The sequence below is a fragment of the Rhea americana genome, unplaced genomic scaffold, assembly GCF_003343005.1.
Source record: "Rhea americana isolate MKP2758 unplaced genomic scaffold, rheAme1 scaffold_121, whole genome shotgun sequence".
Taxonomy (NCBI): Eukaryota; Metazoa; Chordata; class Aves; order Rheiformes; family Rheidae; genus Rhea; species Rhea americana.
Window position 1 is genome coordinate 1663935 of NW_028185273.1, and position 25884 is coordinate 1689818.

General features: G+C 38.3%; 1 protein-coding gene across 1 annotated transcript; it reads left to right on the forward strand.

The window, feature by feature from the left end:
• Window positions 1-9: 9 nt before the first annotated feature.
• On the forward strand, window positions 10-25445 carry RDH10 (retinol dehydrogenase 10). Its single transcript, XM_085325147.1, has 6 exons — window positions 10-322; window positions 544-779; window positions 20079-20177; window positions 21530-21675; window positions 22051-22182; window positions 24034-25445. Exons 1-6 carry the CDS (start codon window positions 28-30, stop codon window positions 24155-24157), a joined length of 1032 nt encoding a protein of 343 aa, XP_085181273.1. The 5' UTR covers window positions 10-27; the 3' UTR covers window positions 24158-25445.
• Window positions 25446-25884: the final 439 nt, after the last annotated feature.

Below are 25884 nucleotides of genomic sequence, written 5' to 3' on the forward strand. Positions count from 1 at the left end.
GCCGGGGGCGGGGGGGGAGCCGGCAGCATGAACATCCTCCTCGAGTTCTTCGTGGTGACTTTCCGAGTGCTCTGGGCTTTCGTGCTGGCCGCCGCCAAGTGGCTGGTGCGGCCCAAGGAGAAGAGCGTGGCGGGGCAGGTGTGCCTCATCACCGGGGCGGGCAGCGGCCTGGGCCGCCTCTTCGCCTTGGAGTTTGCCCGGCGGCGGGCGCTGCTGGTGCTCTGGGACATCAACACGCAGAGCAACGAGGAGACGGCGGGCATGGTGCGCCGCGTCTACCGCGAGCTGGCCGAGGCGGCGGCGGCCGCCGCCGCGCCCCGAGGTAAGCGGGGGGCCGCGCCGCCCGGCGGGCCGCTCCGTGCGGGGGGGCGCCCGGCGGCCGCGGACGGGCGAGTCCTTGGGCGCTCTGCTGACACCAAAGTAAACAGAAGTTTCAGCGTAATAGAAACGCGTTTGCTGTTTCCACTCAACAGCTGCTTCTCTGAAGGTTGAAATCCAACTTGTTCCCCCCTGCCCCGTTCTCTTGTCTGTATTCCTTACTAGCTGGAGATGGAGAAAAAGAAGTGCTGCCCCACTGCGACTTGCAGGTTTACACGTACACCTGTGATGTGGGCAAAAGAGAAAATGTCTACATGACAGCTGAGAGGGTCCGCAAGGAGGTTGGCGAGGTTTCCGTCCTGGTTAACAATGCCGGTGTGGTCTCCGGGCACCATCTTTTGGAGTGTCCCGATGAGCTTATCGAGAGGACCATGATGGTCAACTGTCACGCGCACTTCTGGGTAACTATAAACTTGTTCACCCTGCCCTTTTTGTTAGTTAATCCTGAAAAAAGTTTGTAGTTGCTTAATGCTTTTTTACTTCATTTTGCATGTGCTCCCTTTTATTYGCAAGCTCACTACTTTGCAGGTCTCACTTYTAATGTATTGTTCTGATTAAAAACTAACCTTTGAAAGTTTTAATACCTACTGTTCCTGTTAATCAACTATATCCTCAAAGAACTCAGAGTATAAGATCTTATGCCATTTTACATAGCCCTGGGTATGAAATCCTTTGCAAGCATTATCTCTGAATCTGCTTAAAGGTTGCTATTGTTAATGAATGACTTTCCCTCCCTCCTCGCATAGTCTTGTTCCATCTTTTAGCTTTAAGGTGCTATTTTAATGATGGTTACAATAGTGAGCTCACATTTTCCTGAAAAGTAACTAAAAATCCCTGCTGGAGGTGTTRCTGGAGTTGCCTTAGAGGTAAATTGCTCCTTCTGAAGGCTTGGAAGGAAGGCAAAAAAAACTTTCAAGAAAACAAGCCAAAACATCTTTTKGGGAATTTTTGCATATTTGCTGTCATAGCTTTCTCTGGGGACTGCCGGTAGAAGTAAGAATCCTTAATGTGGAACCTGGAGTAATACTATCTTTAACAGATGCTGATCAAAAAAAACAAGCTATGTGGTCTTACTCTTCTTGTCTATCTAAATCTTGTTTTCCTGTGTTTCATTTTTAAACTTACTTTAGTGGAGTTATATAAACYGGAATGTGGAAGGAGGGCATGATGCACGCTGGGGTTAGCATTAGCTGTCAGATTGAGCCTATYGTTAGTATTAGAACTGTTCTTTGGTCTTTCAAATAAAGTTATGAAATACACTTGCATAACAATCAAAGGATTAAGCAATCTGAAATATACTCCCACTAAAGCCTTCTTTGGCTGTTCTTATGTTTGATAGTAAAAGTTCATAAAATACCTCGTGTTCAAAACCTAGAAGGGCCTCCCAAACACAACTTTTTAACATGGAAGCTAAATGCTGTTTCATAACCCTGAAGGAGCCCCTTCAAATCTGCACTATGAAACACTTAATGGCAGAGCAATCTCTTTTTCCAATGTATTGTACAGCTTGCTGAGAGAGTGCATAAACTTCAGTGCACATGAGATTGTGTTCAGAAACTTTTTTAACTTTACAAGTATATTAAGGCCATTTGAGAAGTTCTGAAAAGGCTTGTGTGATTTCTTACAACGTCCGAAAGCTCTGCATGTTCTGCTTTATGAAAGTCAAAGTGTTGCTTAAACAGAGATGTATGGTAGCTTTAATGAGTTATTGATGTGGTTTAAATGCAGATTTGACAAAATTTCCAAAGGCTCTAAATTATGACATCACTGTGAATTAAAATATGGGAGGATCCTAAATTCTCCAGCTGTTCTTCCCTGGGGTGCAAATCACACACTTAACATTGTTTCATAAACCTTTTTAAAGCACCCTCTGTATGTTCAGTTTCTTGCATCARTAGGAGAATAACTTAATCTAATGACTGTTATGATTAATTTTCCATTTAAGTTTCATTCATCTCTAAATGCTTGTTTGCAAAGTGACTTTGGAGATGGATTTTGTGTGTGTGTATGTGTGTATATATATATATATCTAAAAAGCTACTGTTAATCTGAACTGTGGAACCTGAGAACTTAAGCTTCTGAGGAGCAGTCAACACCTTTTATATGCTCATATATACACTGAAGGTTCTGTGTCCAGCTTTGCTTTTCCTTCCATTTATTTTTGCTGTAGGCAAAGTATTTCTTCCTTGTCTTCCCTTCCTGATCTCAGGAAGGGTTGGCTTGACCAAAAGTGGGTGGACTTCCATTAAAAATAATAGTACTTAATTCATAAGATATCATCTGAATCAGCTGATTCAACGCCAGTTTTTTTTGTGTGTAAGTCAGTGCTGGCTTAAGTAGAACAATGTGTCTAGATGTGCAAAGTCTTTTACAGCTAGACTTTCCAGTGTCAGCTAAACTGGTGGTCCAAAAACAAAGCTAATACTCTGGAGCATTATGTAGACTTCTAACTATTCTTGGAGGGCGTTTCATCCAAAAGAAGCTGTAAATGGATTTCGTAAATACACAGATCCAGCAATTGGATGTCTGCTTTTGTTTTTGATGGTTTGTCATGTTTCTCCCCCCCCCCCCCAAGTAAAACGTGGGAAACTTTTCCCTATCCCTCAAGCACTACTCATAGCCCAATATATTTCTGTATAAACAAACGAAATGGGACTCTGCTATCATCCCCTTGTAACTTCTGAAATAGGATTGCTGGTCTGCTTTTTGTGCAGAATGCAGGTGAAAGTCTGTCACTGGTTTGCCTTTGAGATTCCAACTGGACTGTGTACTATATCACAAACTGGCAATAAAGAGAGCTTTAGCAGCATGCCACAGCCTAAACAGATGCTTTCCATTTTGCTGACATTCATGATTTATATAATCCTTTCTATGAGTGTTCTATATAAACATGTCACCACTGCATCATGTAGCAATTTCCACAGCATAAAATCCATCGTGGTATTAAAAACCTGTTATTTCATGCTGTGATAATTTGAATGCTTCTGATACTGAAAACATAGGGATAAAATCCATTCTTGGTTTAAAACAAGACAGCTCTGGTTTTCTGTAATTCAGATACATAAAACTGCCTAGCCAGTAATGTAACATTATCTTTCCTGTGAGTCTATCACTAGAATAATAGTTTATTTGGTTGTACTTGTTRTCAATTACTGGAACTGAACTTTTGCAGACTTCTGAAGTTACTCTTTTTCTGTGATATGTCAGGGTTCAGATTCTGAAATTAAAAAGTTGCAATGCAAGGTTTGGGTATTGATCCTTCCATTTTGAGACAGGAAAACTGAGTTATTCCTATTTTAGCTTATGGTTTTACACAAAAGCTTAACTGAGGTATCATTATACTGTTTTAGATTACGTAGAACTATATTTAATAAAATATTACTGTACAGTTCTCATTTGGGGAGGTTTTTTAGATGCTTGTATCTATTTCAACCTRTGTGTTCCGAAAGAATATTGCTATTGAGATAAATAGATATTAATATTGTACATAACGTAACTGTTGGCAATTCCTTCTAGGCTTGCTGACTGAATGGGTCTGAATGGGACTTAGGTGGTGAGGACATTCAGGTGCTGCAGATCACTGATGTGAGGGTCCTTCTGTACGAGAAATGTCAGGGTCCAGCCCTGAAAGAACAGTGAAATTGCTTCTGTGTTTCCTTGTCATAGATTCTCCAAAACTTTCAACTTTCAAAGTCTTTCAAGCTCTCCTCTCTAGATGAGTTTTCCCTTCAACTTACCAAAAGGGGGAAGCAAAAGCATTTAGCTACAGCTCGTCATACTTGAAACACATAGTGAGAGACTAGGGCCTTGACTTTGAAGACTTTTATACAGCTCTCTTAGAGTAGTTCTTTTCTATACACCTACAAACTGCTCAGTCTGTGAAGTTATGCATGTACATTTATTTTTGTAGGACTGCAATGAAAAATTTCTGGGCACCTTAATATTGATATAGAGCAAGATAAATAGAGAGTACAGAAGGAATTACTGTCCAAGAAATAACTTAGAAATTTTAGACTATATAATTGCCTGAACTTAAAACTGTCCTGGGAAGAAAGTTAATGAATGCAACCTGAATGAGTTAATAAAGCATACATTTTTGTATACAGTAGTTGCTGTGAATTTAGACTAAATTGCTTGCTAAAGTCTTGAAGTAACACTSTCTTATTTGTAAGTACTGTATTATACTATTGAGTTTGGAAAGACTTGTATTCATTAAAGTTCTGTTACAGCTGCACTTTCTATTTAGTCTAAATGCGAGAATGGTTTTTCTCCTTTTTTTTTTTTTTAAAAAAAAGAAGGTGGGTCTGCACACTTGAAATGCAACAACTTTAATTAGATAAGCAATATGATCTGAAACGATATCAAGGGAAATCTTGTGTGGACTGTTGGCATAGTAGTTTATGATTTTTTTTTTTGGCTTAATCTCTAGAATCCTAATGTCTATGTTTAATTATAGACACAGTAGTCTATTGAGATGCCAGGTAAATATACTTAGCGTTTTGGACAAGTGGAATTAGCTGCTTTAACTGATTCAAAATTCATGCTAGTATATTCTAAGAACTATAAGTTCAGTTACAGTTTAATGTACAAATTCTTGGTGTGGGTTTATGAAGCTTTTAAAAATGAGTTGGATCAAGTTTAAGCCCAACCAAGTGCATATGATCCAAAAAGTGTCATCAAAACTAACGCTTCTTGCAAAATGATTCCACTTATGTCACCAATAGAATAATCCTGGAGAGCATGTTTTTAATACTGGGGTAGCACGTAGGATAGTGCATAAGTCACTTTACTACAAAAATAGTAGTATTGGTAGTACTTAAAACTTGTGTTTGAGTATGATTTTCTAGTTTCTATGTTGTCTCCCCTCTTTCACCCCTCCACCTCCCAAAAAGAGAATCTTCTATCAATCAAGGARAATACTGTTTTCCAGATGATGCTCTGCAAAACTGTATCTTCCTATCTTATGTGAAGATGGACTTAACTAGGAAATAATGCACAGTGGATGCATGTTTCTAGAGTTTGGGTGGCCAGAAGACTACTGGCTTAGAGGTTTTTTTCCTCACGGATTTATGAATGACCAGGAGCTTGTCTAACCTTGCATCAAGCACTGTTGTCACTAACTTACAGGCAACCAACCATTACTTATTAGAAGTTTGCATTTTTGTAATCTGTATGTATACGTAATCTACTCCTATGGTCACGTTTGATAGTGGTAGTGATCACTTTCAAGAGGCAATCTGTTTTCATTTTTCTGATCCTTTATGGGGAAAAAAGAGCTCTAGGTGACTAAACAACTGCAAAAGGAGTCTTGTGACAGTTCYAAAATAGGCATGAATGAGGATAAAAATAACTTTAAGATCATATGCTCAAGCATAGCAAAAACGTGCTTAGATGGGGAGATAGGTGGGTCTTAGTCTTATGCAAAAAGCCCCTCCCCCTTAGTTTGCCACGTGTATTACGCTATGAATTTGGGCAYGTGTAATTCACGTTCCAGAATGCTGTCCACTGAACTGTAGCTCTTCCACAAATTACTGAACTCTAGTCCCTGAGGTCTCTAGAGGCTGCTCAGTCAGTTCTCCGTTGTCTACTGTAAGTACACCTCAGAGATAAACTAGTAAGTTTATCAAGTGTATCAAGGAATCCAAACAAAAACATTATAGCACTCTTGACTTGTTTTAATTAGGAATGCGTCTGTCAGGGCAGTGAAAAAGCATGATGAAGACTGAACATGTTACATGCAACTTTCTGTTGCAGAGAGTTTTACTTGCAAGCTGGAGGTGACTTTTTTTTTTTTGTTCAAATAGAGTTCAATTCATGGTCTTCACACAGTTAAAAGAGAACAAAGGGAAGAATTTGTTTTTTGGCCCCCATTAACAAATATGAAGAGACCACTCAGAATGTCTGTCCTAAACTGTTTTGGTTACCCTAACTCTTGCAGTGCTCAAACATACTTTGGAAATCGATTTCCTATTTCATTTGAAAGGTACATTGGAATTTGGTGATTAAAAAAAATAATAATAATTTTCAGAATGACTTGTGGATTGTTTGCTAGCAGATCAGTGTCCAGGATAGTAGCATTACCTACTATTAAAGCTTCATATGTGATCAGTCAGTTATTTTTATATGCTAAACTATGTGAAGCTTAAAGTGTAGGTAAAAACAATAATGTTTTTCATAGAAAGAACACACAAAGACTTCTCAAACTATTTTGTAGAACTAATCAACTCTTAGTGGCTTGTAATTCTATGGTCTTCTAAAATAGAGCTGAAACTGCAAAATGGCCTGCAGAGGTAAAGCAGTTGGGATAATCAGACTCTCTAGTCTCCTGTAACTTTTTTTGAGGGTTAGAAACTTATCAGCAAACCATATGAATGCTTTCAGGTTTGGTAATCTCATCAAGAAATGGTCCTGGGTGAGTGATTGATGTGATGGTTAAATTCCTGCTTCTTAGGGAATGAGTTAGGTCAACTGAATAAGCAAGATCTTCTGCGCTGGCTTTGGTTTGATATCAGTGTTGCTTGTGAAGAATCTGGGGAGGCAGGAGAACCTTTACTGTGACTACAGTCTTTTACCAGTGTGGTGCCTAACTTTGCTAGCAATGTAAGGAGAGTCTTTTCACTGTTTCAGTGCAATACTTGATCTAAAAGATAGTGAATATGGCTTTTTCTTTTTTTGTGGAATTCATCTATAAGCAACATCTGCTTTTATTTTTCTAAAAAGCAGATATATTAATGAGACTTTCTTACATTTTTATCTTTTTTTAATAGCCAAGTTACTGTAGCAAGTTTCTGGAAGCCAGACCTGTTTATGTTCAAATACGGTGAAAAGTAATCCTATTTATGATGTGGCTGAGTGTCTTGCTAACCCAGGTTTTAACCATTGCTTAAGACATGTCTAAATTGAACTATGAGTTAGTGGTTGTCTTCTTTAGCTCTGTGTCATCAATTACTCCTGGCTAGACAGGTTGAGGAAAGATGAATGTTGTGTTTTCTAGCACCATCCCTGCCATTTTTAGCACTGCACTTTATCTCTTCTACTTTTATCTTTATCAGCTGCTAAGTATTATTCTTTCCCAATTTCTCATGCTTTGATTTCACTTCTGGGTTTTTATAGGGGGAGGGGAGGTTTTTGTTACATATTTGTAGTACTCAACCTTTCCATAGTCCTCTGTGTGTGAAAGCCAGAGCATTGCTCTTGTAGTTAACCTTTCTCCCCCAGCCTTTAAAGTTTTCTGGCTAATCGCRCTGATGATAAAATTGAGTTATTGATATCCATCTGTCTTCTGTGAGAGAGAGATTTCTCTCCACAGGCAAACTGAAACTGATTTAGATGTGGTGCTGTATGCTTTTACCTGTTGTCTTAGGCTTTTTATTCTGTAAAGTCTTTTAAAATGTCGCTATAGCTATGTACAAGAATAGGCATGAACTGGTAGAATCTCTTTCCAGGGTTTATTTGAAGGAAGATATTGTATGCCACAAGTAGGGTGAGATTTGCATCTTTGCTTAAGCTTTGAATGAACAATTTGTTCGTGTAAATAATGATATTGGTATAATGATTTATATGCCAATCAAATTAACATTTGACATGAATGAGCTATCACAGTTAGAGTTGGAGGGCATTATAGGGCAAGGAATGCAGGCACAGCTGTGGAGTAGAGGTGACTATCTTRGTGTGAGCCTTTTGAAATTCAAGTTTGTTTGGCTGTTGAATTCTGCACCTAAATGGGCCCTGAGACCAGTCACTTCTGCCATCTGTTTGAACTTGTGTGACAGCTTCTTAAACATTCCACTTACAGCATCGCTTTGTAAAAGCGCTTGAGCTYGTGCTTAGAAGTAACGTGTCCAAAACTTCTGACTTATGATGAAACTTCAAGGCAGTGGTGGCAAGCTGTCAGATGGGAGCATCCCTTTGAATCTACACCTTCCTTCATCTGATCCTTGGGTGAGCCAGGTTAGCTAACTGACCTGCCAGGAGAGKGAGGAGGAAAGCTGTTCATTGGTCTCGTCCAAGTTGCTAACTATTTAGAGACTAGAATCAGCTCATCCTCGTTTCAGGAGCAGRGATGGAATAGAGCCATGCAGTTGCAAACAGGGCCTTTGTGGCTGTCCAGTGAAATTTCATTCTTGGAGAGACTTCCTAGAATAGTGTTTACAACTGCTCAACTGCTTAAAGCCTGTAAGTGGTTCTGAGCTATAGAAAATCTGCCACTGTTATAGCCTGAATGTAACAGAGCAATTTTGACAGAACATGATATTTTAATTGTATGCGATCTAAAAACCCTTAGATAAAGGTAGGTTAGTCTTCTGAACACCCCAAATTTCGTCGTTAGTTGTGTTAACAGCTCTAGCCTACTGCCTTGCATTGATACTATGACTGTTGTGTAAAGTAGAAAGCAATGATCTCTTGTGGCTATTGCAGTAWTTGCCTTCTCTGGAAGTCGGTTGAACTGATGCTGTTTGAATATGGGGGAGGAAGGGGGAAACAGGCCAGAGCKGTGTTTCAGCTTGGGGGAAGCTAGCATAGTTTCTATGGACAAGCAAGGGAAAGAGTTATCTCCTCCTTTGAGAGATCACCCCTGAGAAACTGAGTATCCTGTTGGTGGTGGGTAATAATGCCTGTGCAAGTAGAAGCTTTAAAAGCTATATTACCCACTGTTTTGGTTGCTGTGTTGACTGGAGGTTCTAGTCATTTTAGCCTTTGGCTTATGAAGTGAAAGACTACCCAGTAAGACTTTTTTTTCTTTCCCTTGGGAGGGTGGGGAGAAGTATTACCAACCACGTTCTGTTTTTGGAAAAACCTCCAAGCTCAATATCTTTTAAAAACATTGCTTTTCAGTGGGACTTACTTTATAGTAAGTTGGAGTTTTTTTTGCAGTTTAATTGCTTCCTAGGCAAAATGAAAGCTAAGCTTCTATTGAGCTGTGAAATCTTTTGTATATGTATTTTACCAATATATTATCTGAAAAGGGAAGCTTTTCTTCTAATCTTGTGCCTTTTATCAGATGTTCAGTGATGGCAAAATCACTTCTTATAAGATAATTGATTTAAAACAATGGTTTAGTGACTAAATTTAGTAGAATGAGTAAAGTGACTCATCTTTTGTCTGCATGCAAATACTATAGCAGTCGTAGGGCTGTGTAAGTACCAGCTTTAAGGTATCTAAAATTGAGACAATCTTTTTCTGTTTAGCCACTTCTTGAAAAGTGTGTTACGGAAAATATTAAGTCATCCTTCATTTTTTAAGATTTACGTAAGTACTTCTGATAGTTTTGTTCTCTAGTAATTTTTTGGAAAGACACAGGCTGAAATATGATGTTTTACTAAATATTCAGGAAGATGACTAAGCTTATTACAAGCTGGAGAAAAATGTATTTAAAAGTTGGATTATGTTATTTGTTGAACAGAATATTCTGAGCTCTTATCTAATAGCAATTCTAAAATGATTTTGTTATGTGACTTTTTCACTGACTCATAGCTGACTCTTCTAATTTTTGTCAAGATTATCAAATAGCTGGCAATAAATAACTGCTCTCCAAATGGTTAGACATTTGCTACAAACTTGTGATAATGAAGGTGAGGGTCTAATGTGTTTGTTACACTAATGTCAACATAGCTCTGAAATGCTGCAAATCCTTTGCGTAGCCATTTGTCAGTATATAAACAAAGCAGAATCTCTAGTCACTTCAACACAGCTTAAAGCTGCTTTTGTGGAAGGAGTAGCCTAGTGTTACTGTCTTATATCACTTGACCAGCAAACTCTAAAGTCATTCTGAATTTGACATTTGGATAAGTGCAAATTAGRTCTTCATCACTGAGGTCTACCTGGGGAAGAACGAGAGTTTGGTGCTGGCTCCTGGGGTGTTAAACAAAGTACATGACTAAGTGTTCTGTCACTCACAGTGTTGGAGTACTGTGTTAGTCTTGGATATATGAATTTAAGCTTCTGTCATCCATTGGCAAGTGTGTGATATTTAAATGAAATATGCTTGTAATTGTAGTGCTGATTAAATGAAACCTTGAATTGAGTCACACAACCTCAATTTTGCTTGTTTGCTCAGGGTAAAAGAACTGGATGTTTTAAAGTTTCTCTGTTGTAAGCTGATCACAAATATTTCTAAATAAAATTTAAGGTTATGTTCCAAGAGCATTTAAATCCAGTTGGRAGGAGGGAGGGGAGATGCTGATTAATGTGTTCAAGCTGACATGATGCTTCTAAGCAGAAGGGTTGACTTTCTTCAAACTACATGCTACTTTTTCAGTGGGTACTGCCAACTGTATAAGAATTGCTTTAATCTGAACAGTAAATGTGTCTTGGAAGATATCTCAGTCTGAGTATGAGACAGCATTTGTGGAGAATGGATACCTTATGGGACAAATTGATATTTCAGTGCAGGAAGGAAGGGAGGAGCTTTTGATCACAAGTTCTATGTCTGAAAGCTTTAGTTGTCATGCTTGGTTATGCCTTAAACTTATGCAGGCTGGAGAAGCCTGAGCATATGCACATTTGCTACCAAGCTCAATTTTTGTATGCATCTTTGCTCATATTTTGCTTTGCAGCATGAGGCAGACTGAACAATAGGCCCAATACGCCTCTTACCTTGTTATGCATTCTGCTGATCCTTCTCAGGTTTTAGATGGTACTTTGGCATTTGAAATCCACAACATACATCACTGATGTATGTTCTGCACTTCTACACTGCTTAAGCAGAGGTACTGTMTTTATTCATTACTAGCTGTCAAGACTCTAATGACTGTTCTGTCCAAGCTTTAATTTGAAGCCGTTGAAATTTGAAGCTGGCAGAACCTTAAGTTAGAGCTTGAAACACACCTGAAGAGCTGTAAGGAAGTGTGGTCACTGAAGGCCRTTTAGTGTGGCTGGAGGCATTAGTTCTTTGAAGATGAGAGCATCGTGGTCTTGTTTTCAGGAGCCAACTGAAAAAAAGTTAGTTTTGAAAGAAATTTAGGTAGGTGCACTGTAGTGGCTCATTGGGTTCTCTCTTTCCAGCTGATAGGACTTCAGACCAAAAAAAGTGTGGAGGACAAACACTGACTGCTTCAGGCAGAGCAGGATGATTTATTTCAGGTAAAARCCTCTGTAGGCAATACAAGAGAGAAGTGACAGAGGAATTGGTGTCTGTTCCAGTTAAGATTTTGTATTTTATAAACTTGCCTATAATGTAAGGACAAAGATTGTGAGGTCTCTGCTGGCTTAGAAATCTTTGTCTGTAAGAGTAGGAGGCATGGCTCATTAAGCAAGGAGTTAGTGTGCTTGACTTGAGAGCTGAAAGTGCTCCAATTTTCATAGCACATGAAATCAAAGATAATTGCAAGAAGTGGAGGGAAGAGGCCTTAAATATACAGTCAGTGATTCAAGCAATGATATATACTGCCACATATAACTGCATTGTGTGTGTATGTGTATATATATRTGCATATTATGCATACATTTTATATATACACATACATGTCAGCAAAGCAGTACCTGCAAGCACAAAGTGGACAAGCAGGTGTGTACATATTCTAGTATATGTAAAAATATGTTTAAGGCAGATATTAGATGCTTCCACAGAAATGTTTGGCCTTTAGTCCATGGAAAGAGCAGACTTTACARGGCAGGTTTGACATCTGAGGATAGAAGTAATTTTATAAGCTTTTAAAGCTAAAATCTGTTTTCTTTTCTCAGGAGAAAAGATGATAAAATATCTCAGGAGTAAAAAGATGGAGACTGTGGCAATAATGTRTAAGCTCTAACTTCCCCTTGCTGGCATAGAATTAATAAGGGTAGTTCARCTTGAATGCCAGAACTTCCTCATGCCCAGAAGGCATGCAAAGCAGACCTACCTAAGCAGAAGTAAAACATCTTTAAGGAGAAATTAGGACCACCTTTGACTGTGGTACATGTGCCTAAATTCCTGTCCTAGGTAAAGTTGTGCTCTAGATCTAGTGTTGCAATGGAGGTGAGCGTAAAAAAGCTTTATGCAGAGCAACTAGRAGTTTGATTATGCCCACACTAAGTCTTGGGTGATGACATCTTCCTCCCTGATTCTCAGGAARAAAGTTTCTGCTTCAGAAACTGCATTAGTTAAGTAGTATTCTTCAGAACCTACCTACTGTTCATAGGACAGGATATGTGTGTGTGGTGGAGGTGGAGGAACGCTTTTTTTTTCTTTTTTTTCTTTACTCCACTCTTCTATTTGCACACTTTGGGGTAACATCACAAGAAATGTAAGCCCTCCCAGAAGTGGGGAGGGGACAGTGTGGTGACAGTTTGTAACAAACTGCTATTGCCTTGTCCTTGTCAAAGCACTTTCCATATTCTACTCTCTGTAGACCACAACCCCTTCTCAACTAAGCCTTGTAACAAAATATACAAAGGACAACTTAGCTAAGCTATGTTCAGCTGCCTTAAACATAGCATAATTACTTCTGGTAGTAAAGGACGGGAATCAATGATTAATGCTTGAAAGATAACTAGTGGTATTAGTTTCCTGTGATTTCTTTTTTTTTTTTTTTTGAATAGCATTACTTATCTTATCTTTACCGTCTGCCCACTGTAAACAGCTTTGTGGCGCTAAGTTCTGATTAAGGAAACTACTTAATTTGGTTTCAGTTTTCCCCTGATATACTCAATGTGAGTTTACTCAATGTAAGAGGAACTATTGCAACAAGAGGCATTCATAGGGAACAATGGTAACTTGGTGCTGAGAACTGACTTTTRAAAGTGATCCTGAAATACCACAAATACTAAATAATGTGGTCATGAAACTTGGGCTGCAACATACTTGATCTCAAACATCTGTGTAATGCCATTTACTAGGTACTACTAACAAGCTCACTCACAAACATCAAAAAATAGAATTTAACCTAGTTTTGTGCAACTTTGATACTTTCAACTGGTTGAGTATGCCTCTTAAGCAGGGAATTTTGTTATGTGTATGGACCTGTCATGATGGAGAAGAAAATAGGACTATTAATCACTGACATGAATCAACAATGGGTTAAAACAAATATAATTCAATAGCATCTGTTTTTGAAAAAATTCAAACTTTATTCARTGCAAGTATTATTTCGTAGTATGTGTGGGAGAAGATGCTTATTGTTCTGTGGATGAAGTGAAAATTTAAATTAATGATAACTGATGTTGTATTTTGTTGTGACTTAACTCTTTAGGGTGTGTACTTTGTTACCTTCACCTCTTCACCTGGATAGRTTTTTATCTCTAGTTTCACTCTATCTCCAAATGTGGGACATACAAACATTGGTGCATGTTTGTGTGGCTTTGCTTCTTTGTTACTTGTCATCATTATAGACTTCTGTTTTAAGTTTCAAGTCTGTAAGTCTATTTTGTTCTTTCATGAGCTGGTTGCAAGGCAACTCTAACAATATTACTATGCATGTATGTTAAGCATTAACTGCTGTTGCAGTTCAATATTGAAGGAATCCCCATGGCCTCAAAACAGTAGGTTTTTATGTGAAGGACAAAGCTTTAGTGAGAAATTGAAGGTTGTGTTGCCTGCCAGGAGCTAAATAACGAAGGGACTCCTTTTGAAATGAAATATTGGAAGGTCTAGCTGTTTTGAAGGCAAGGCCTGTCCGAGGCACACTTGAGGGCAATCTTTGAATAGTTTCCAGCTGTCTATGGAGCCTTGGTTTAAGGAAAAATCATAGGCATCTCCTGATTCCTTCTGTTCTAAAAGGATCTGAGTAGACCCGTATGCAATGAAGAGAAATGCTTGGGTTTTTTTAATTCATGTAGTAAGACTGGATAATCCTGGTCTATTTTTTTCATTATAGCTTATTGAGAATAGAAACTGATGATCAAAATGGTAATTATTTCCAGTTATTTGTAAATATTTACTTAGCTGGTGGTTAATTATCCAGAGGGGGCCCATCGCTTCTTGCAAACAGTCGGCAGAGACATCTGAGCTCCTTTAAAGTCAACCGACAGTTCTGGTCCCATACCTTAGCAAAATCAACAGTGGTTGTGTACTGTCTTTCTCTGTTCAGCACATTACTGATAGCACCACATCCTTTGTGCTGTGCACTGTTCAAAGCAGTACTTGATATTTTAATGTAATCTTAGCATAGTTACTAATCTCACCTTAAAATAGTTATTTAAATATTGTTTGAGATACTTATACAATAGATTTTAAGAAGGATGTGGAGATAATATAGAAAGTTATTGATGATGATGCAAATGACAGGTTATTAGCTTAGTTCTGACTGGAGCTAAATAAAAAGCCGGGAGAGAAAATAAACAGTTAAACCCAGGCTTGTAACTGTAAGATATCTAAAGTTATTGTCTTCTGAAATAAGCTACGCTATATAACTGTACCTGAAAATGTTAGTGTGTTTGCTGATAAGCTTGCTGTGGGTGTGTTTCTGCCTTTCTGGCACCTCTTTAATACTGAACAGTGCATTAGTGCTTGTCTATCCAGTTGGGACAAATCTGCTTTGAGGCAAGGCTGCCRCAGCCAGTATAGAGAAGTCTCTTGTCAGAACTTCTTGCATTCTCAGTTATTGGGATGGAAAGAAAACCTGGGACGTGTGGTAACTTTTAAATTTCATTTGGAGGTGGAATGAGTGGCCACTTCCACTCCTACATGGGAGTAGGAGACCCTGCAGTGTGGCCTGCTCTGTGGTTCCTGAGGAAGAATGGGAAGAAAGGAATGCTGAATGCCCATCTCAAAGTAGAGAGGGTATAGCTTGCATTTTGAACAAYTAAAAAGCTTATTTTTGTAAAGTGATAGAGCTAGTGATAATAGCTATATGACTAGCAATTGTGAATGGCAGCAGACTCTTATCTCTTTCGAAGTTCCAGGCTTTGCCAGAGTTGTCTAGATGAATCTAGTGTTGGGTGACTAATCATACCAATTTTGACTCTTGAATCTGACTGAACAGTGTTTAACATGAACATAAAGCAGAGGGTATGGTGACGAAARCATTGTACTCATTTATACTGTTATCCAGTTGGCTGTTCTGGCAGTCAGGAATAGCTAGCAGTTGGGAAAATGTCTGTCATACCAGTGCACCACCTGTAAGTCACCTGTTTGGAGCAGCCTCTTAATTTAACGGGATGAAGCACAGTTATCTTTAAGAGGCAGTATGGAAAATAGCCTTTTTTTTTTTTCCCCCATAAAGGAATTCCTGCTTTACAGTGAAGCCGTTCATTTATGCCATTCAAAGAGCTTAAAAGGGCTGTTTAAGATTGATAGAAGGCAGAAAGTATGGAAAAAATGACTATTGGCAAACAAACTTAAAGGAACTTATGTGTTGTTACCTGCTTTGTTTGCTACTTTGATAAGTCAGCTCTATAAAAATGAGGTAGCATGTCTTTTTCCACTTTGCCTTCTGCATTCAGTATTCATTGTCTTGAGCTGCATACAGCTAACATTGTTTTCTGTGGATTCTTGCTTTCTATGTTAAGAATAATTAAAAAAAATCACTTTCCCAAACACAGTATTTCTTCATATTCTCATTTGCTGTATTTAAACTAATTTGTCTTGACATTGCAGCTGTGCTGTTCTTTGTGTTGCACAATCTTTTGAGTTTTGTTTCATTAAGAATGGAACTAAAGAATTTGGGGAAGGGGAGGGAAGAAGTGCTAGACTGTTAGAAGTTAATCTGCCGTAAACCAAAATGTTGAACAGATTACAAAAGCTATGAAGTGACATGTAAATGCTTGTTTGGTTTCACACTTGTTAGAAATAAGTCAGTAAAGCTGTGTGCATGTGAAGTACACGTTTGGTTATAGCTACTGAGAATAGTTCATTCTTACCAGGGTATTCAGAAGCGTGGATGAAATTGCCTGGAAGGTTAGGAATTGTCTTTAAACTCCAAAAACTTAGAAGGGGAAAACTAACTTGAAAAAAAAGCTTGTTTACTCTCTTATTCAGAACAGCTTCATACATTCTGTTCAAAGATAATTTTATCCTTACCTAGCTGCTTTATCTAAACTGTTCTGCAGGTTAGAAAGCTGTCATGTTTGTACAGTGCTTTTTTTTTTTTTTTTGGGGGGGGGGTTAGGGAGGAATTTATTTAAAGCTAGCTCTGAAGAGAATGCTTAGCTTAACTTTTTTAATGTGTGACACTGTGTATCTGCCCCTGATTCCTCACCCAGATTCATTGTAATACAATTCATTTCATCCACTATACTTATTTTTCTTCAGTGTTGAAAAGTGTTACTTCTGTCATTAATAAAAGACATAACTCTGACTCTAAATAACTTATGTCTTATTTAAATTTCTTCTACAGCTGTGAGAAAACTGAAAACTAGAAGGTCAAACCAGGAGGCAGATAGTTTAATTAAATCACTTCAGTCAGTTTGGATTATTTTGGGAACTTGGTTCATGACCTCTAATGCTTTGGATGGGCAATATCACATTTCTTGCTGGGTATCTTCTAGTTTTTTCTTTTCTTTTCTCTCTCTTTTTTTTTTTTGGGGGGGGGGGGGGGGGAGGGAAGGATTACTATGTCCATGTACCACCTCTGAAGACTAATGTGAGCTATACTACCTGTTCAGACGAACTCCAGATGGGAAGGCCACCCAAGAGGCATCTTGCCCCTGAACCAGTCTAACTCTTAACTAGTTTCTCGGCAGCACAGCAAACACACAGACTACAGGTCTGGTAGGCAGATGTAGCTGAAGTTGACAAACTGGAAATAAGAAACTAGGCTGGTTTGTTTTTATGTAACAGGCAGGAAAAACTGGGACCAAAGTACAGAGAAAGCTGTTTTGATCAAGGAAGTAGGTTGTGCCAGGAGCTCGGTAAGAACACAGGTTTGAGGATTGCTTATACCATGGAGGAGAATAACTTCACTTTGGGATTGTTTTCTCAGTAAGAAGAGGCTGGCAGGAGCAGTGGGCAAGYGTTTGCTATGAGACTGGAAACATGTCCCCTGGTAGAGTGTGGCTGCATCTTATACTGCTTGTTTTTAGGTACTGATTCCCAGCTGCAGCAGATGGCTGGAGGATGGCAGCAACTGAGAAGACTTTTATCCATTTAGCTCAGTCATATGTAGTTGACTTCTAGGTTTTGTACATGTGGTAGGGGTACTGTCTATCTTCATAGGCTGCCTTAGCTTCAGATTTAAATTGATTTGCAGGATGGTATCCTATGACCAGTACAGGGGCTTGTTCTGAGCAGGCTGTTTCAGAACACTACGGTCTTGCGCAAAGATTTTCAAGAATTGCTAATTGGCTTCAGAGCAGGGCTTTTTTTTTTTTTTTTTTTTTTTCCATCCTTCCTTTGTGGCCCTAAATGGCCTTTTAAGAGATGGCTTGCATGAAGTGACTGTTGTTCCATTGCTGGAAGTGTTTGGTCTGCACTTGAATTGCTGAAGACATAACCTGAGTGTCCTTAGCAGGGTGTGTTAGTCGTTTTTTGCTTTCCTCTTGACTGAAAACTACTTACTTTACAAAGTTTTAAGAGCTTGTGGCTAATCTTTAAGTTTTGAGAGAGTGCAATATGGTTAAGAGTAGGCTTTCTGAAATACAGTGCTCTGTAGCTGTGCTCGTTTTTTTTTTTTGTTTGTATACTTGTGAAAATAGACTTTCTATAGTTATAGATAAACACTTATGGACACCTAGTTATACACACACGTTCACACTGCCTTCTAAAGAGACAAACTCCAAGGCCAGTGCCCCTTCATTTCTCCAGCGCCTTGCAGCCAAAGCTTCAGTCTGCATTATTAGGCTTACTGGCAACGGGTGGTGACAATCGATCATCCCAGTGTGACRTGGACAGATAACTGAGATAAGAGCGGGCTGCTGGTGGAACTAGTTAATGCTCTAGAGGAGACTAAATTGGTAGCAGGACTGACCTGGGAATAGGCTTCACTTACAAGTATGACATGGCACATCAGGGCAAGCATGCACACAGTGTATGTTGGAGTGTGATGCAAGCTTCAGGTAAAGAACATAGTGTAAAACTTCAGTACCATCAGAGAGAAGCCTCTTACCTTTTAAGATTGCTGCCCTCTGACTAGGCTCTGTTGCCATGCAATCTGGGAAGAGAAGTTGAAACTTTGTGTGCCTGGCACAGATTAGTGTAATGAGGGAACTAAATTCTTGTCTGGGGYTCTATATAAGAGGTTTAAAGATGCCTGCCCTTAGCAAAGAAACAAATGCAAGGGAGCTTGCTCTCAGATTATTTTCTGTAATTAACTTCTAGATTCTGTCATAACTGCGTAATGAAGTTATATGAATCAACGGTAGAAAAGGCAAGGAGTCAGGAGGTCTGTTAATCTTCTATCATTTGCCAGCTGTCCAGTGAAAACACTCTTTTGTGTGGTGTTAGGAGGTCTGGATTAGTCATTTAACACCTGCAGGCAAAAATGTAGTACAAGAACATGTGAAAATCATTAGAGCAAAACTGTCCTGACGTCTGTGATTAGAAAATGCAGACAGCATAAGAATGGAATTAGATGGATTCAGCTGTAGCTTGCATGTCTTTTAAAGTATGCAGCTGACATGATTCAGATCAACAATTAAGCAAGTAGCAAATACTTAAGAGGCATTTGTATGCTCTGAGCCTGGATCCAAGTTATATGGGAAGGCTTAGTTTCTGGAAGGATTAAGCATTTGTGGTACTGAATGAATTGGAATAATAGCTCTGTCATAAGTAGTTTTATATACTAACTAGACATGTTTGCAATGTTTAAAAAGCATTGTCTGATTCTTAGCAGTTTTCAGTGATCTGGTGTAGAACACTGGTAACCTGAAAGCTGAGGTAAGTCTTGACTGGATATTAAAAAAATAAAAAAAAGGAAAAACCTTAAGTGATTSTTCTAGTGTATAAGGTGCTCTACTAGATACCTACTTCAAAAATGAAAGTTTTGAGTCAGCTTCAGAGAACAGATATGACATAGCTAGAAATTGTATCAGAGCTAACATGGTTACAATGGTGAATACCTTTAATTTATCACTTAATTTTTGAAGATGTTAACACCAGCTTGGTGTTTTAGCTGAAACTTCAATACAATCAAAGCATAAAATTTGGAGGTTAAATTCAAATGTGTGAAGTTTTAGTTTGAGGCTTGACTTTTGTTTCATCTTTAAAACTTTTTAAATGGTTTATAACAGAAACATATCTTGGATTTATTTTTTTAGTTAGAACAATGCTTATGGATGCCAATATACATGCAGAGTAATTAGACTAGCAGRTGTTTAGTGTATTTCTTGTATGTAAAAAGTAACATCAGTAAAAGCTTTCCCTCCAATAATTCTCTTATTTTAAAATGTCCAAGATAACTAGTAAATTGAATAAAACCTACTGTATGTAATTTACAAAACATAATAATTGATACTGATAATTAGGTAAAATAATTAGAACTGGTAATTGGAAGTAGACAACTTGGACGTGCTGGATGACATTGTTAAACACTTTACATTCCTTTTTCTCATTTAAAAAAATGTGGCTTCCATTCAAGGGTCAAATTATCTCTTTCTGATAACTGGTCTCTTGCAGAAAAATAAACATGTCTGAGCAAAACTGATCCTTTAACCTTAGAATTTTTGCAGATAAAATCCTTGCTATCTTAATTCATAAACATTCTGTGGATTTTCTGTTGAAATTTTGGTGAAACTCAGAAGTTCAAAACACTGTACAGTGATCTTGCTTCTAAATTTTTGATAAACTGGGAGAGAGGCTTTAAAGATGTATCACTAATATAGTACACTCATGTTTTTTAACTTTGTAGACTACTAAAGCATTCCTCCCCAAGATGCTGGAAATGAATCATGGACACATCGTAACAGTTGCAAGTTCTCTGGGATTGTTCAGCACTGCYGGAGTGGAGGTTTGTTAGACTATAATTAATAACAATATTTGCAGTTCTTGCTTAGGATAAGCTTTTTTGTATGATCAGCTGGAGAAAATAAAGCCAAATCTTCAAAGATGCTTGGAAGTTATGGTGCTCAGTAGCATATCACCAGACTACTCCCTATGAGTGGGATCCATAGGACTTGGGCAACCACCTTGTTTATATACTTTGCAGGTGGACTTGCCACTTGAAGTAAAAGCCTAGGACAGCTAAGGAATTCAGAGTGCTATATGACCTTTGAATTACCTGGTAACTTTTAAGAATATGAAAATGCCCACCCACCTATTTCTGTCAAGAGCTTTAGTGCTAGGCTTGAAGCCAAAGGCAAGAACTTTGAAAAATAATTAAGGTGTTTCCTACTTTGAGGAAATGGCTGACTGCCTTCTTTCCAGAATATATGGCTCACCTCCTTTACCGGGCTTTAAGCTGAAGACATTTGGTCATCTCGTTTCTAGCAGTCATTTGAAAACCACAGTCTTGTGTGGCTTGTTTGGTACATAAACTAGGTTAGGATTAGAAACTTGTCTTGCTTTTTGGATTGTTATCGCAAACTGAATGTGAATTAGAAGCATTCAGTTAGTGAAAATGAATCCACATGTCTAATGGAATAATGGTCATACTGCCCCAGAAGGCATGGACTTGTTCGGATTGAGTCCAAGTTATGTGCAGGACCTTAAGCTATGTCTAGGATAAGCAGCGGAGTTCCTCAACAAATTATTTAAATTGGTGTAACTTGAAACCTTTTGAGAGGATTTTTGATCTTCAGAAAGCTACAAAGTGTTTCCTAGATTGCATGTGTGACCACCAACAGAGGTAGTGGCATGTCCAACTGAAAACTTGAATGTTACTGCTATTATCCAATTATTTTCAAAATTTGCTCAGCTTAGTATTCTTATGAGATAGGCAAGGTATAGCCGCTGAAGATTAAATTTGCTTGAGTCTCCTTAATACCTTAYGTTGAAACTAATATTTAAAAATTCCTACTTCTAATTTTCTAGGTAATATTAGGTATCTCAGTTCTCTTGTTCTAACACTTTAAATTTAAACAGACTGGTAATCAGAATAACTTGCCATATGAGCCTGCCTGATTCAAAGACCTGAATCCAAGGTCATCTCYTCCTACATTCAACTTTCCTGCTTGCATGAGTCTGTTAATTGCTTTAAAAGTACAGTGATAAATGAGCTGATGTGATGCTATGTTCGGTGGGTGTCTTCTGCTGCTTCTTTGAAAATCTATGCAGAATCACRTGAATTGTGCCTTGACTTTGAACATAATTCATATCTATCCTTTCTAAGTAACATCTCTGCCTAATTCATTGCCAACACAGGATTATTGTGCCAGCAAATTTGGAGCTGTAGGTTTCCATGAATCTTTGAGCCATGAATTGAAGGCTGCTGAAAAAGATGGAATTAAAACAACTTTAGTCTGCCCATATCTAGTAGATACAGGAATGTTCAGAGGGTGCAGGATCAGGTAAGTAAATTTCATCTGTCCAGTATTTGTAGTGTCTTAAAAGTACTTGAAATCTACTAAACATTTGCAACTGGAACTGGGAATATCTAGTTGTTGTTTTACTGACCTAGATCCCTGCTTAAACTGTTAACATAAAAATATCAGTGAGTAAAGCAGAGATGTACACCTTGAAGTCGGTGAGTTTCTTCTGTCCTATTGTACCCATAGGCAACATAATCTTTTCTCTATATTCATTGTAATTGAACAGTGAATAGAAAAAATTGGAAGTCTGTGTCCCTTTTTGAAGTATTCCAAAGAAAATGAGCGAAAGAACTCTTCAGTGAGGCCTGCAGTACTTATGCACCTTATTAATCTGCCTAAAATCACATCTTTCAGAAAAGAAATTGAGCCTTTCCTTCCACCCCTGAAACCAGAATACTGTGTGAAGCAGGCTATGAGAGCTATCCTTACAGACCAGCCGATGATCTGCACGCCTCGCCTGATGTATATGGTAACCTTCATGAAGAGGTAATAACTGAACTGCCAGTTTAATTGGCTTCATGACCTACAATATACTTGTAAAATACAAGGGTATGCCCACTTTGGGGATATAAACATCCTCCCACCTACATTAAGGCCACCTCTGAATGCAGCTTTATCAGAACTCAGTCTCTCCCTTGACTTGCACGAGCTTTCTTGGTTGCTTTCTCAGCAAGTGCTGCAAAACCAGGAACCTGTGTATTAAGCATCTTAATTTTACCTTTTTGCTATCTTCCATCTTTAAATTTCTGTTCTCTTTTCAATGGACTCTTAGGCTGCAGGAATTTCTCATTGTTCTTCTTGCATTCTGTGTGCCACTCTTTGGAACGGAGTGTGAGGAAGCTTCCAGTAAAGGAGCCTCTAGCAGTTTTTCTCCAGAACCAGTACATAGGAGGCCCTGGCTGCAGATTCTCTAGGACTTGTGAAAATATGATAAAGGGAAAATCTGTACATTCAGAACTAATCCTACATCTGTAGGAAGGACTGTTAAAGGAATATTCCTACTAAAGGAATATCTTCTCCCTGTCTAACACAACAGGTTTTTTATGGAAACTGTTTAATCTATAACCAAGCTGCTATTCCAGTGGTGCAGGCTAAGAAGCAGACCTGATCCCAGCAGTTAATTACAGGGAATTGGCTCACTTGCACTGATGCAACATCCTTTGCATACTGTTTTTTAGGGAGCAGCTACACAACTGTGCTGCTTTTGTTTTAATCTCTAGTATGTAGGAGGAGCCTTTAAACTGTAGCATATTATTTTGTTGCCCTCCTGTGATGGATGGTTGCACTGAGAGCCTTGGGGATTTCTACTTCATGCACAAAGCAGTGGTCCTCCTGTGCCTTAAGTCCGTCATGGTGAACAGGGTCACCAAAGACTTGAGCATTCACTGTTCACCTCTTTCCTGGAAAACAGTATGTATCGTCTTTTCTGTCAATATGTAGAGGATTTTATCGGCAACTTTAAGAACTAGCTTCTTCAACAGGAAGCTCAGAGGCTACTTGAGCACTCTGTGCAAGCAGTACCTATGCAGCAGAAGTCAGATCAAAGGCCCTTTGGGCTGGTTGTCTTGTATTCAACACTCCTGCTTCTGAGATCAAAGCTCCCACATAATCCATGCCCCAGGCACTAGCAGCTAGATCAAAGGCCCTCCAGTGGCTACTGCACAAGCAGTACTACTGACAGCAGTGACACCTGTACCAGTAACATCTACTTCCCAATGTTTAGTGGTACCTTCACTATAGCTCCTGAGTAATGTCCTTGAAATAAAGTAATCTTGTGGATGTAGGAAGGTGTAGCCAGGTATTCATCCTCTAGTCACCTCTGACTTTTATCTGGAGGAAAAAAAGGAAATTGCTTTCTTTATCTCCCTTTTTGAACCTGGATGATTGAGGTCAGAATATAAGTCAAGGTGGTTAAACATCAGGTGATCAAAGAATGGCACTACCTAACACTAATCCCAAATTTTAAAAAGTCTTAAATGTCTGACTTCTACTGATTCTTCTTTGAGCAGAATCTTTGCACTTAGGTTTGCTCTTAGGCCTTCTGTAATACTCTTGACCTCACTTCTTTAAAGAAAGCTATCATGTTGCTTATGAAGAAGCAGCAGAGCACCTGTTCTTAGCTGGAGGCATATGAATAAGCTTCTTTTTTTCTGCCTGCCTTTATGGTGGGGACTGTCTGGAATTTCTGTTTTTCTGTAAATATCACTGTGAAATAAAAGCAACATATTAGCTATTGCAGGGCTTCCCAAGAGACTTGAAGGACTTTTGAGACCATTGATATAATAAGACTTTTGTTTTATGTCATCTTCTAATAATTTTGTAACTTTTTCTCTTCAGTATTCTGCCTTTTGAAGCTGTTGTGTGCATGTATCGGTTTCTGGGAGCAGACAAGTGTATGTACCCTTTCATTGCTCAGAGGAAGCAGGCTACAAACAACAATGAAGCAAAGAATGGAATTTAACACTGTTTTGGATGGACTAACATTTATGGGTGAATATGATGTTACATGACTGAATTGTGAAGTACACTTGCATCTAACTGGTGCAGATGTCAACATCTTACTGTGGCATTTTCTTGGATTTTAAACCTGTGTATTGAACTCTTAAAAATCAACTGTTTTTTATATACTGTAAATAAAACTGACTAGAGTACTTGGAAAATGTGATAGGTAAGCAAAGTGAATTTATGATGTAGCTGCCACTGTTGTCCTTTAGAATATTACTGTATGTACAGTAAACTAGTCATACTACTTCTTGTAGGGATGCGTTGTGTGATATCTCTTCCTTAGCCTGCCAAGGCTTGTAAGAGCTGTCTACAACCAGAAGATGCAGTGTTTCAGAAATTGCTTTATTTCCCTATGGTGTTGGGAAGGAGGGAGAGAGAAGTCTTGAATCAAGCTACTGCTCCTGACCTTTTATAATAGATTATGAATGCATCTCTTAACTTGTTAAGCCAAGCTCTAAAGGACACATGGCTAAATTGTGGTGTAATTCTTTTGTAGCGATTGTGTGTTATATTTAAACAAAGATAAAAAGAAATTTGTAAATCTCTGCCAATTCAAAGGCAAATGAATGTCTCAAAATACTCTCAGAGCAAAGTTGTACTGGGCACCTGGTTTTCTAGGAATGCAGTCAGTGATTTAAACTGACTTTTTTTCCAAGTTGCTTGATTTGAAATATGCTCTGTCCTGTTCCCCTTTCTACCCTTACGGACTGCATGTTCCTTTTCTTCCTCCTTATTCTTGTTTCCGACAGTTTTACCCTGCCCCCTGAGGAAGTTGTATTAAATTTCTTTAACTGGACCTATGCCTAAAAGACAAAGCAACTCAGCTGAGATACAAACTGTTTATGTAAGTGCTGGTCCTATGCCAACCTTTAGCAAAGGAAAAATAAAATAATACCTGATGCAACTTTACATGTGGAATATGGAAGGGTGTAAAGATTTTTTTGAGTTCTACTCACATTGTAGAACAGCAAATAACATTTTTACAGTATTTTTTTCTAAAGTGAACAATTTTGTGCCTTGAATTTGGTCTTCTGTATTAGTGAAACATCGTAAAAGTGAACTTCTACCTCTGTATCTTAATGTATACCATCCACTTGTAAACTACTATTGGACAAATTATGTGATTACTTTTTTAGAATGTCTTGTTAAATAGTGACCAATGCCTGTGGTTATTAAAGTGAGGCACCTTTTCATTAAAGCAATGATTGGGATGTTTCCTTGACAGACTAAACTAATTGAAACTACTTACTTGTGTCTGTTCTTCAGTGCTTTAGTATCAACATAATTCAAATATTTTTTTTTTTTTACTCAATTCCTGTGTCTGCTTTGTCGACTACATGGTTTGCTGTGTAACCTCTGAAGTCTATCGGTAAGTATGTGAAACTAGACTTTGGGAACTGTTAGTCACTTTTCYCTAGTTCTTAAATTCATCAATGAAGTAACTGGTCACAGAGCATCTTAAGAGTATTCATTTTGTTTTTTTCTAAAATGCTTCAATTAGATCAACATAAAAATAGTTTGGATATCATTTTAATAGATTTTAAAAATACCTGCAACTTCACTGAAACAACATTTATTACTGTATAAAGTAATTTCAGTATCTATAGGGAGAATAGTATTGTTAACTAAGCCTACTTAGAAGTTGATCTAGAGTAGAAGAAACTGTTTACCTTAGCCCTTGCT